The sequence below is a fragment of the Notolabrus celidotus genome, chromosome 12 (genome assembly GCF_009762535.1).
Source record: "Notolabrus celidotus isolate fNotCel1 chromosome 12, fNotCel1.pri, whole genome shotgun sequence".
Classification (NCBI taxonomy): Eukaryota; Metazoa; Chordata; class Actinopteri; order Labriformes; family Labridae; genus Notolabrus; species Notolabrus celidotus.
The window spans coordinates 3,002,326-3,015,035 of record NC_048283.1 but is presented as its reverse complement, the minus strand read 5'-3'; the positions used below and the strand labels follow the sequence as shown (position 1 = coordinate 3,015,035).

The following is a 12,710-nucleotide window of genomic DNA, read 5'->3' as shown; positions in this document are numbered from 1 at the left end:
TGGGCCCCCTTGTGGATTGCTGTGTGACGCTCATGACTGATGCTCTCTCTCCATCCTGACACTGAGCTGAGCTGTAACAGCCGGCGTGGAACAAAGAGCCATTAAAAGCTCTGTTATGGAAAGTGAAGTATTCGGTATGTGTAATGCCTTTAAGGTTTGGTTTTTACAGCGTATTGCAGAATGTGTTTTTGTTGTAAAACATGATGTCACTAATGATTGCTGTAAAGTGCTGTGGAGCTGAGCGCAAGGAAAAAAATGGCCTAGTTCTTTGCAACCTTTAATGGGTGCTATTACACCATGACTATGACTCAGGGAGTACAGATTCACAGGAGGGTTTTGAACACTGAAAGAAATGTGCATGTGTGTGTGTGTGTGTGTGTGTGTGTGCTCATCACGGCCTAATGTTAATATTTAATAAAGGGTAGCCAGTGGGGTCAACATAGATGAATAGAGTGAATGAAATTCGACAGCTGACGGTTCTTCTCAATCAGAATAATTAATGTTTGGATATGAAGCCTCAGTCTCAACCTTTCAAATCTAAAACTGTATTATATATATGTTCCAACTTAAGTGTGGCGTGCTTTCTTTTCTTTTTAGGGCGATTTTAAAATGACAGCACAGATTGAAAGACTTCTGGGTGGCATCCGTTCCAAAGGCACTACTGCAGTGCTGATCCCACCCATTTATTTGGTGTTGTCAAACATTGTAATTACTTACTTGGACATATAAAAATATTAAAAGACATCTATACTTTTAATCTGCGTGATTATGTTCCAGGAAATAAAGACGACCGTTTATGTTTGCTGCTTGTAACACCATTTAATTGATACGTTTGTTGGCTTCAAGTTTTATCACAGGCACCATAAGGTTAATGAAATGCAGTTATCTTAAAAGCAATCGGTCTGGCAGTAACTTCAAGTGTCGAAGCGATTTAAAAGAAAGCACAAAGTTGCACATTCAACTGTGTTAAGGCATATTAGCATATTATGTTGCATTTTAATCGTGGATCCCTAAATTGCTAACACAGTGGAGGACATCTTGATGCCATGATGACAATGAGGAAGATGAAGGGGAAGACTGTCCAAATAATCTGCGTTGAATGTTTGAGAGTTTAACCCAAAAAACTGAGGGTGAAGTTGGGTTTCTTTTGCTGCTGGTAAAAAGCTCATTCTAGCAATATTTGTATCTGTAATTGACTCTGGTGATGTTCTTTATATGCATGCTTCCTCAACCTCTCTGAAAATGTTGGACTCAGTGTCCCATGCTGCATTGGGGTTTCTTTCTGGTTTAGGATTCTGCACACATCACTGTATGTTGTGTGAAAAGCTAAGCTTGTCTTCCTTACACAACAGAAGAATGGAGCATTGGTATATCTTTCTTTATAAGGTTGTTTTACAGGAGCAGCCGTCTTATCTATGCTCTTTATTGACTCCTAAAGTTGTCAGTGCCGGCAATCTTCGGTCCTATTCCTTGGTCTCACTCTGTTTTTGGTAAAAGTGCTTTTAAAGTTTTTTCTCCCTCATCTTGTTCTGAGCTTCAAGCTCACCTAAAACTGTATTCTTTAATTTGATTGGAGGATTTTAAAACTAGGATAAAGGATCATCTGATCAGCTTGTGCACATGTTTTAGAGCTTAACACTGCTAATTCATATATTGATGTAATAGCTACGTGTTACTATTTGTTTTGTTCTCAATGTGAAACGTTGCATGCTGCTGTCTTGGTGAGGACTCCCTTGTAAATGAGACTTTGTATCCCAATGGGACTATTCCTGGTAAAATAAAGGTTAATAAAAACATACAAAATAATAATGTGTGAGTTGGAGGTGTAAGCTGAAGAAAACTGCGTCTATCATCTATCTAATGTTAGCCACAGCTGACAGGCAGCTGCTAACTAGCAGGAGTTAGGTGTGCAGTTTGCATAGATGTTTATTTTGTTTATTACAGTGATCGTTATTTGGATTGTGAATGTTTGTAGCTGTCTACAGTTTTTCTATGCATCAGATTTGCTTATTCTAAATGTTTGGAATCCATTTTTCACGTCCTTCAAATTTAGGAGCACAAGTTACAGTTCTAACCTTTAATTATTGAACCCATTTTTTCTATAGTTATATTATGTTTCATTGTTGTTTTGCATACAATATCTTCAGCATCTGCTTTAAACAACCATCTCCTATTTGCTTCAGTTTGGCTGCGGTTGAGGTTGTGTGTTCTTCATTTTTCAAAGTTTTGCTCGGTTCTTTGCTAAGATACTGGCTGAGAAAACTGCAGTTGATATAAAGTTTGACAGGTTTGTTTCTTTTGCTTGATTTTGGATTAAAAGGATAGGAAATATATCCAAAATGAATTCTTTCACTGGTAATAGAGGCTTGCTGAGCAGCACAGACTGTGACCGTGTGGTTAGAGAGCGACACATGGTCAAAGTCAGTGACTGGATGATGAAGGCTCTGTCTGTTGCCATGCTCTTCAGGGGTATTAATAACTCTTTAGAAAACTGGCTGGCATCGATGTTTCAACCCCCCAGGACAGCCGCCCCTCATCATGAAAAGGTTCAGCCCAAGTTCACACTTTGCTCTCCTCCTGAAGTGTTTTAATGAGTTTTACACCACACGCTTCACTAGTTTCTATTATCAAGCTATCTCCCTCTGGTGTCGGCCAAATTAGCTGCTAGCTTAGCTTTTTAGTCCAACCCTGGCTGGCTCATTTGAATGTGCAGAGGAGTCAGAGAAAAGGCCAAATTACAATTGAGGGCAGGTGAGAGGAGAACAGTAACCAGGTTTTGGAAGAGTTGTGTGTGCGCACAGTGCAGAGGTGGGTGTTCTCAGGATAGAGGCAGCTAAAGGCAGCTAGAGGCAGCTTCAACCTCACTCAGGTCAACAGGTCCAAACTACTGCCTCTAAGTCCTCCCTGCTGTTTACATAATGTAATGCAGCTACCCACATCACAGTGAATCTTTTACTTCATGCTGTAAGCCTTGAGTGAGTGACTGCCTTTGTGCGTTTTACTTTCGGGTTATGGAGTTTTTATCTCGCTGACATTTGGGGATGAAGTGGATTTACAGGTGGTTTACTTCCTCTCATATGATTTCTGAGAGATGTGTGCTGACAGGGGAACTTTTGGAAACTTTGGAAACTTTCTCGGAGCTGTCGAATCTGTCTCACCTGTCAGGCATTAAACATTTCTTCCCCAGTTTTTGAAAAAGTGTTGACAATAAACAGACAATGGCCAAGCCTCTATCCTTGTTTTAAAGGGTAGGTAAAGCTGCACGTATGAAGGGGTTGATTGTTAAATAGAGTAAACAGGCTCCAAGTTTGGGTCTTTGCTATGTTAGCGTAGACTTACAACAGAGAGCAATGTGTGAGCAGTAACTAGAGTTGATATATGCAAGCAAGCGAGGCACAATGAAGGCCAATATGACAGCATCTGACTCTTTTTATCAGGTTTACTTTTAATAAAAGACACAAGGGCAGATAGATACCTGATTAGACCTTTTTAAATCATTTAACGTTTTAACTTGCACTATTTTATTTTATTGCATTGCATTCTATTTTATTTTATTATATTATATTATATGTTACCTTTATCATTACTATTATTATTTTTATTATATTTTTAACTATATTAGTACATTGTTGTATTCCCCTGTCCCGTGTTGTAAGCTGCTGCAACAAAAGAATTTCCCCCAATGGTGGATCATTAAAGTATATCTTATCTTATCTTAACTCTCATGTCTGGATTTAGGAACGTTGCATCTTAAATTTAACTCAAGGCCAAGTCTTGTCTTAAAAAGCTCATCCTTATATGTTTACTTGGCTGGTCTGGATACTTAACCTGATGTCTTCACTGCAAAAACCCAAAACAAATAAGGTTTGTTTGAGTCTTATTTCTAGTAATAATGTCTTATCTGACTTGACATAAACTTCATTCACCTGAAAAGTCCAGACAAATGTCTAATTTCAAGATATTAAAAGCTAAACTTAAAACCTAAATTGTTGTTCAAAATGTTTCTTCATTATAAGTTAAGTTAAGTTAAGTTAAGTTAAGTTAAGTTAAGTTAAGTTAAGATAAGATAAGATAAGATAAGATAAGATAAGATAAGATAAGATAAGATAAGATAAGATAAGATAAGATAAGATAAGATAAGATAAGATAAGATAAGATAAGATATTACTTTATTGATCCCCTGGGGGGAAATTCAGTTGTTACAGCAACCCAGACATAAGTACAATCAAGAAAGAAGTTTCAATAAGTACAAAAAAGTACAAAATAAAATAAAATAAAATAAAAATAGATAAATAAAGCTAGAGTACAATTTATGTATATAAGCTGACAAAACAGAGAGGTTATCTGTGACACTGATGGAATTTGTAACATTGAGTTGTTTAGCTGCTAAATGGAGAATTGTTTTGAAATGCAATATTCAAACTCCAAGCGCTTTTAGTGTTACTGTAAAAAAAAACTTGCTTGTATTTTATATTTTAATGTTTGTTGTCATTGTTATCTGTTTGTTTTTGTTTTACTATGACGTGTGTTGCTGCCTCTCTTGGCCAGGTCCCCCTTGTGAAAGAGGTCTCGATCTCTATGGGTCTTTTATCTGGTTAAATAAAGGTTAAATAAAAAAGTAAAGAGTGTGTGCAGCTGGTTAGAAGAGTTTGCAGACCTTATTGGGATGGAATGAGCTGCTGCCTCATTAATGCATCTAGATCGGGGATTAAATGGATTGTGGGATACTGTTAGATCCTTCCTGAACTCCTTACCAGAGTAAATATGATATCAGTTCTATGATTGTTGTGATTATTTTTTATAATCAGCCATATCAGCATGAATTTACACTTTAAATGAACTTTACATTAAGTATTTATTGATGCCTCCCATCTCTGTCGTCCTTTTGTTTTTGTTTGTTGTACTCTTCTCCATTTATTTTGTGTGTGTATACTGTAGGTAATGTATGTTTATGATTTATGTCCTGTTAATGTATGGAATAAAATGTATATAATAAAAAATAAAAATAAAAAAACCTAGATTGCATGGGATGAATAAAAAAATGGGATGGGATAAGCAAAATTGACTCCCTAAGTTCCCTGAAATAAGATTAATGTCATAATTCTCTTGAAATAAGACGTTTATCTGGACTTGTCAGGCCAGTGTGGCTTAAACTGAAGACATTTTTTGCTAGACATAAGACAAAAACATGCTTAGTTTTGAGTTTTGCAGTGTTGTTTGTGCGCTCACTTCTTGTTGAAACAGCTTTATAGTATCTAAATAAAGACAGGATGTTCAGTGACCAAATTGGATTCACATGCTTCCTTTAAACTGTACAGTTCAGTTTGTTATGCGCCCTGTCCTCTCTTCACTGTTGCCCTCTATTTGGCCACTATAACCATGTGCTGTTTTGTTCCCCGGCCCACCTCGTGGCTGCTGGGAGATTTGTGACACAGCTGCGGGGCCTCTACAGAAGCTGCAGATATCTTGTGAGAAATGGACATGAAGTGAAGAGAGATTGGAGGCCCTCTTGGAGCTGTGATGCTGTTACTTCCACACCAGCGTTCCTCCTGCCTTATCAACCCGCCCTGCCCGGCTCTGCTGATTGAACCAGCTGCATCACAGTCTCTGGCTGGAATAGATTGCGTTGCTGTTTCTATTACATCCTACTCCCCCTCCCTTCCTCCTGTTCTTGTCCGACTCCCTGGCTCAGGCCCCTGCTGGTTATTTATTTGTTATGGGCTTTTCTCATTTGAGCCTGAGTAGCTCATCATGGCAGCCGGGGAGTCTGTCTGCGTGAATGGAAGCTTCTTTCACTAGCTGGGGATTTATGGACTTCTGACACTGTGTCTGTGCAAGCAAGCAGCAAGTAGAGGACAAAAACTGCCTCATCCGGGCTGAATCACATCCAAATGAGCTGTATCTTCTTCCTAAACTTGCAGGAACATGTTCCCATTTTTGAAGGGGAGAACACCCAGAACTTTCTCTTTGACTATTCTTTTTTTACACCACCATTTGAGAGCCAGGAGGACAATTTGCTGCACTTGCTGCCATGGTGTTGCAACTATTAGATGTGTTTTTCCAACTTTTCAAAGCTGGGAATGTTAATCAGTATGAGTGTGGGGTGTCAAATTAAAAATGTAAGAAATAATGAGACTGAGGCCTATAAAGATCAAGATGTAATTAAATATTCAAGGACTGGTCGGAGTTTTATAGGTCATGTCATTTATTGAGGTAGCTGCATGGTGTGGCATAATTGTCAGAGCCTGTTCCTGTGAGGATGCTGGTTTGATGCCTTAAACACTGTGTGAATACACAGCTTGAGCATCATTTAGTAAGAATCATGACATCTGTAATTACAAGAGCTACGAGCATTCAGCCAACATTAACATCTTTAGAGCTGCAATGATTAATAAATTGACAGCTTTGGTTATTTTTAGAGCCAAAACGCTGAAACGTTGATGCTTCCAGCTTCTTAAAGACGAGGATTTGGCACTTATGTCTCCCTCACATCACAGGAGAGTGACTATCTTTTCATGTAGGACTGTTAATGGATTCAAAAGCAATCTGAACATGTCAAATTAACATCCTGATTGTGACAAGATATTGCATGTTATGAGTGTGTGAAAGGCTTCATGCTAGCTCTAACATTTTGTTAAATCTGGAGCTCGGTTTTAACTTGCCTTATTTGTCTGTGAATACACCACCACAATAAAAGCTTTCTTTTATGCATGTATTGAAAGGAAAAGCTGAAGAGAGGCAAGAAATATAAGGAGTTGAAAGCAAGGAAAGACATGCAGTGAAAGGTTTTAGGCCAGGAGTCAAACTAGCAATCGCTGCAGAACTAAAGCCTCTACATGAGATGCAAGCTTTAACTGCTCAGCCAAACCTGTGCACCCACAGTTATGAACACCTCTACATCATTTGTATGCTTCACAGGCACAGTCAGAATGTTTACATGATGTTAAAAATTGACTGACATCACATTAAATTGAATTACTCAAAGTCGGATTAACATCCTTTCCTTTTTTTGATTGTTTTTGGGGCATTTTCGCCTTTAGAGAGACAGGAAATGTGGGGAGTAGAGAGTGGGGGAGGACATGCAGCAAGTGGTTGAGGCTGGAATTGAACCTGTGACCTCTGCAACAAGGGTTCTGCATATGGGGCATGCTTAGACCGCTAGGCCAACGGCACCCCAGTAACATACTTTGTCGTAGAGCCTATCCTGATTTTATCTGAATTTTATTTTAACTGTTTTAAGAAATGTATTTTAAAATAATTTTAGTCCTTTAGAGTTCTTTTAGGGGAATTTTATGTCTTTTAAAATATGTTTTATTTCTCTATCTTGACTTGTGTTATTTTATGAACTCCCTGTTTTATTTTGCTGCCAATGTAAAGCACTGTGTTATTGGGTTTTTGAAAAGTGCTCTACAAATAAATAAGGGGCGGCAGTCAGTCAATAGGGACTTGGCTTGGGAACCGGAGGGTCGCCGGTTCAAGTCCGAGTAAGGACGAAGTTTGGCAAGTGGACTGGTGGCTGGAGAGGTGCTGGTTCACTTGCCTGGGCACTGCTGAGGAGGCACTGCCCTTGAGCAAGGCACCGAACCCCCAACTTCTTGGGATGCGCTCACTTTGACATTTCTCCCTAAGTGCATGTCCATAGCATGTTTGTGCATAAATTGTATATATAAGTCAAACTATGTGTGTATGCAGCATGATCAAAAATAACACAAGTGGAAAAATTGCATTTCCCCCACGGGGATTAATAAAGGACGTTTCTTCTTCTTCTAAAAAATATTATTATTATACTTTGATAATGTGATCAGGGATTGATTTTCTTTTGCATGTATACACCTGAATCAGCCCCAGACTGGACTAGGGGTTCCGTGCAGTTCTCACTTCAGGCTTTAACATTGAAGTCAAATAGCATGAATGCATAAAAGGAAGCCAGGAAGTGGGGGAATACAATAATAACTCAACATACAACCAGGTTGAGTATCATGCTAACTTGTTAGTGGATTGTTTTGGTATGAGTTGTTGAAGGTGAACCAGAAGAAGGTCCAATCATTGCCTGCTACTTGTGTCAATGAATCCATTCTTGTATTCTGCAACAAGGGCAGTAATCTTATTAAATTGCCTAATGGAGCTGTAACTGCAGCCAGACTTAACTGTGCATGAAAACATACTGACATGCCAAATGCTTTTGTAGTGTCATATTAAAGAAATGTTCCATTAGAGTTGGATTATGCAGGGGGGAACAGAAGCGAGCCACTTTCACTTGCAAACTTTGTCTCTGTGTACTTCAGATGACCTGCCCCCATGGGTCCAGAGCTGGACTACAACCCCGCAGATGTGATCAGGTCTTATCTTCTGTTGATGGGGCGCGGCTCTATAACCTGGTATGTGCCTGGAATATCTTTAAGCCTCTTCAGAAACATTGAGGGAATATTTGTGTTGCCTTGATTAGCTAAATAAAAGATGAGGAGAGGCCATATGGGAGCGGCGTTGTCTCGACTCAGGTTGTCTACTTGATTTCCGGAGTTAATTAGAGCAGATGCAACATTTATTTTAAATCATTGGATCTTTTACATTTAGGGCTGCTGTGTTAAGCACACCGAGTTATCATGGGCTGGATTTAAGGGAGGAAAACATCCTGTAGGGATAAAAGTTTATGTCCGTTTAGTGAATGTGTCCGCTGTGGTATTGAGTGATATTAAACACTTTAAATTCAGAAGCCTTTCGTTTAACCACAGAGAGCTATACGTCAGTGAAACCATTAAATAAAGCTGCTCGGGACAAATTATGCGTCACTCCATGTACCATAGAAACTAATGAAGTGTGTAGATCAAAGAAAATCGATTAGCAATGCTTTCTGCCTTTTACTAAGAGATTGGTTTGACTGGTGAGTTAAGTGTTAGTGAGCTAATGAAAGCAGTATTTCACCCTGGAAGAACTTTCACACATATTAGCATGCATGCCGTCACATGATTCCTTCATCCGTCAGCCTCAAACAGAAGCTGCTTTTACTGCCAAGGCTTCTTTTTTTTTACCTCAACATCAAATATTACAAAAATAATGTGTTTTTGATAATAAAAAAAGAGCTGGTATTAATCAATATCAGCTGTCATTTTTACATTTTCATCATCTTAGTAGCCATTATCTTCCATCTCGCCTCAGGGTGGGATGATCACATGCTTCTTTAAGAGTTGTACTCCTTTTTTTCCAGGTTAAAGGTCATAGAAATGTTGCAGATCTTAACTTCACTATGATTTCATCTCCTCTCATATGACACCTCCTAGATAATGAACATCCAGAATGAATGTGGGCCGTATTTTAAGGTAAGACAGTATCTAATAGGGAACAAATATGTTGTTAGCCAGCAGCTAACGTTAGCACAGGAGCCTTTCTAAGCCGACACTGACCTTTGCTAGGATTTTCTAACCAGATTTGGAGCCTAGTGGCGATGTAAGCCAGAAATAGTTGAATGCTACCATTAGAGGGCAGCTAGCCTACTCCTACCATTCAATTGTAGCGTCCCAACTCAGGGGCTGCTTTTGAAGGCTGCATTGCAAGACCTAAGGCTGTCACACTTTGAAGGCTTCTTCAAAGACAGCCGACAAATCCATCCTAGCTTATCTTGGCCACATTGCATGCATCAGGTGCATCAAGTGTGGCCCAAAGTATCCCACTGTGCACCAATTCAAACAAGATGGCGACTCTCAAATGTCAAATTTCAAATGTTAAAAAAATGAATGGGGCCTGAAAACTTCAAACGATCTTAGGTTTTTAAATACATCTTCCGATGCACCTGAACACATCATCAGTGATGTGACCAGGGGTCATTGAGTGTTTCGAGTCTTTCAACATCAGACACTCTCACCCTGGCGAAGCAGCCACGGTTGTTCAGACCGCAGCTTGTGCTTAGGTAGCATTCGCTTCTTCCCATGGCTGTGATCTTCGGTTTCAGAGCCATCCAGAGGCCTTCTCAGCTGCTTCGGTGGCATTCTTGATGGCTCTGCACCTTGCTGCTCTCGTAATGCCCAGTGCACTTAGGGCTTTGTGGAGTCAACGCCCCACAAATCCCCTGCAGCCAACCTCAGGAGATGGTTGGGGTTAATTGTTCTTAATGTAATCTGTTATTATTTGTTGTTTAATGCAGATATGTGGCCCTATCGTCTTCTTATTGTCTAATCAAACTGTAAGCTCTGAGCTGACTGGTCAGATCTATGACTAGCAACCTGGAACACTTCATCACTTTATCATCGCATCAGTTCATCTTCCCACCCTGAGCATGATGTTGGAGAGAAATGGCTGTAGTCTGAATATGGTAAATGCAGGAGCAGCTCAAATTATTCATAATGTGCAGGCATGCATGTGCAACGGGAAAGTGTTCTACCAGAGTGAAACATCATTTTTTGTTAGTGGTAAGTTTTGTTAGAATCGTCCGATGAGGCGTTCGGGGCCCAGCAGTGCAATCCCCCTTGCAGGTTCACTTAGTACACACATCCCTCCCCCTTACCCTCCATCTCCACACTGATTGGCTCCGAGTCAGGTGACCCTTGTTCCCCCACGGAGGGAGGGCCATCAGGACCTGTACCTCTTTCAGGGTCACCTGCCTCCTTTGGGAATGCCGCCCCATGAAAGGTTGTGCTGGCGCTTGTGGGTGTGGTCTTTCCTGTGGTTGTAGTGAAGGGGAGGAAGGAGGTGGAGGAGGAGGAGGGGAGGAGGAAGGGGGAGGGGGGGGGCAACAGAGTGAGTGATTAGTGAAATGTGAATCAGCTGGGACAATCAACTTCAGAGAAATGAGGGTGAGTTCCTGAGTGGGAAGAAAAACCGTCACCCTGTTAACATACAGACTCAGTGATGACAGTGAGAAACATGAAGAGCACACTGAGCAGAATTTAATTCATCCATCACTTCACTTCCCCACAGATACACACACTGCTGTCAAGTGCCGCTGAACAAGCTGCTCAATACACACATTCAGCCTCTCCAGGTGAGTTTAGCATTCCAAAATCTGCAAGACAAACTCATGTTTCTCCTGAATACTCCTCGCTGTGCTGCTATTATCTCACCCACAAAACAACCTGTCCTTTGGAAAGCATCTCAAGGCACATTATGTGACTTTGCCAACCGGCAGTTCGTCAAAAGAGACTCAGCTCAGCAAGAGTCGCTAATAAACCAACAATTCATTAAACTCCAGGGTCAACATGCTTATTCAAGTACGGCTGGTCTCTTATAAAAGCTGATTCATATCATCAGTGGAGAGGAACTGAAGTCATCTTGAATTTTGTCTGCTGAATATCTGTGATTTGGCTTTTACATCAGTCTGGTTTCCTCTCAAGAGCAACTTTCAATTCAGTATCTGTCTGCAAAGCTGGTAAGAATTCCTTTAGTGTTAGTCGGAAATCAAATAAATCTGAAGTTTCTGGTATTAAATTCAATAAAGTAAGTGAATATAAAACCTTCTAATAGCAATCTTTGTTTGTCTCACACTCTGGTTGTAGCGGCTTCTAGCTGAGCTGCCACCACTGCTTCCTTTGAAATCTAAGTTTGCATAGCACCGTCAAAGTTCAGAGTCAGGTAAGGCTGCAGATTTAAGGAATGATTGTCTTTTCCCTCTTCAGCCTTCAATCTCTCAGAAATCATTAGTTTGGGGTGGCAATTGCTCAGTCTGTAGGGACTTAGCGTCTGAACCTGAGGGTCACCAGTTCAAGTCCCACTGTGGACCAAAATATGATAATTAGGCTTCTAGCCAGTTCACTCCCACTGCTGAGGTCCCCTTGAGCAAGGCACCTAACCCGCAAACTGCTGGGGGCCTTTGTCCCTGTGCGGTCTCTCACTCTATCCACAACTGCATGCCCGTACATTACAAGGGACTTCCACCAGATCCGTGTCCGGTCTGTCTCCAATCCACTGCTGGACAGCTAGAGTCATGTGACCGAGGTTTCCTCCTCCTCTCCTCATCCATGTTGTCTTTCTGGTCCCCTGAAAACCTCTGAACCTGTTGACTCCAGGTACTGGCTCCGCTCATCGTGACTTTGGTTTGTTGTTGTAGTTAAGTGAAATACGATCTGGTGATAACACAGAGTGTTTTATTCTGAAAATTAACCGGATGTTTTCATTTTGTTTTGGTTTAACCTGACTTCCTGTTCCGCTCCATCTGCTCTGATGAGATTGATGTGTTGTGCTACGGCATCCAGCAAAAAGTAGAAGTTAGATCAGAGACGCAGCTGGAACGCAACGGAGCAGATCCAGTGGAAGTTAACACATTGACTGATCGAAGACGGGCCTGACACGGATCTGGTGGAATTTGGCCCTAAGTGTATGTATCATGTTCAGCAACATTCCCCTCAAGGATTAATAAAGTTTGTCTTCTTCTTCTGTTTTTTTATCCATCGTCTTTTTCAGTTTCTTCTGCTTCTTCTTCTTCTGTTTTTTCTTCCTCTATGTTGTCTTTTCTTCTTTGTCTTCCATCCCTTTAATCTGGTTTAATATCTAACTTTACAGAGAACACCCACATATTTAAACATATTCTTTTCCCCGTCCTTGAACTCTGAGCATTGTTAAGATTCCTCTTTGTCTTCTCTCAAATCGTTTGCACAGATAAGCTGAAATAGATACTTGCATCTGGCTTTTTCATTGCAGCTCTTTTCCACTACCTCACCCGAGCTGATCTGCTTCACAGGAAACTCGTCACCTTGAGGCGGAGCGGCGAACATTATCACGGC

At 40.6% G+C, this 12,710-nt stretch overlaps 1 protein-coding gene across 3 annotated transcripts in view; it reads right to left on the bottom strand.

Moving 5' to 3' along the window:
* sema6e (sema domain, transmembrane domain (TM), and cytoplasmic domain, (semaphorin) 6E) overlaps positions 1 to 12,710 on the bottom strand; it is a 314,886-nt gene that overhangs the window by 13,683 nt on the left and 288,493 nt on the right. The window contains exon 20 of one of the 3 annotated variants that reach the window (XM_034698572.1): positions 10,577 to 10,654. The exons of 1 other annotated variant lie outside the window; for it this stretch is intronic. In XM_034698572.1, coding sequence (XP_034554463.1) covers positions 10,577 to 10,654 — 78 coding nt within the window. Of the gene's footprint in view, positions 1 to 10,498; positions 10,655 to 12,710 lie in introns of all 3 variants that reach the window. One more of the 3 variants, XM_034698571.1, reaches the window with a different exon arrangement.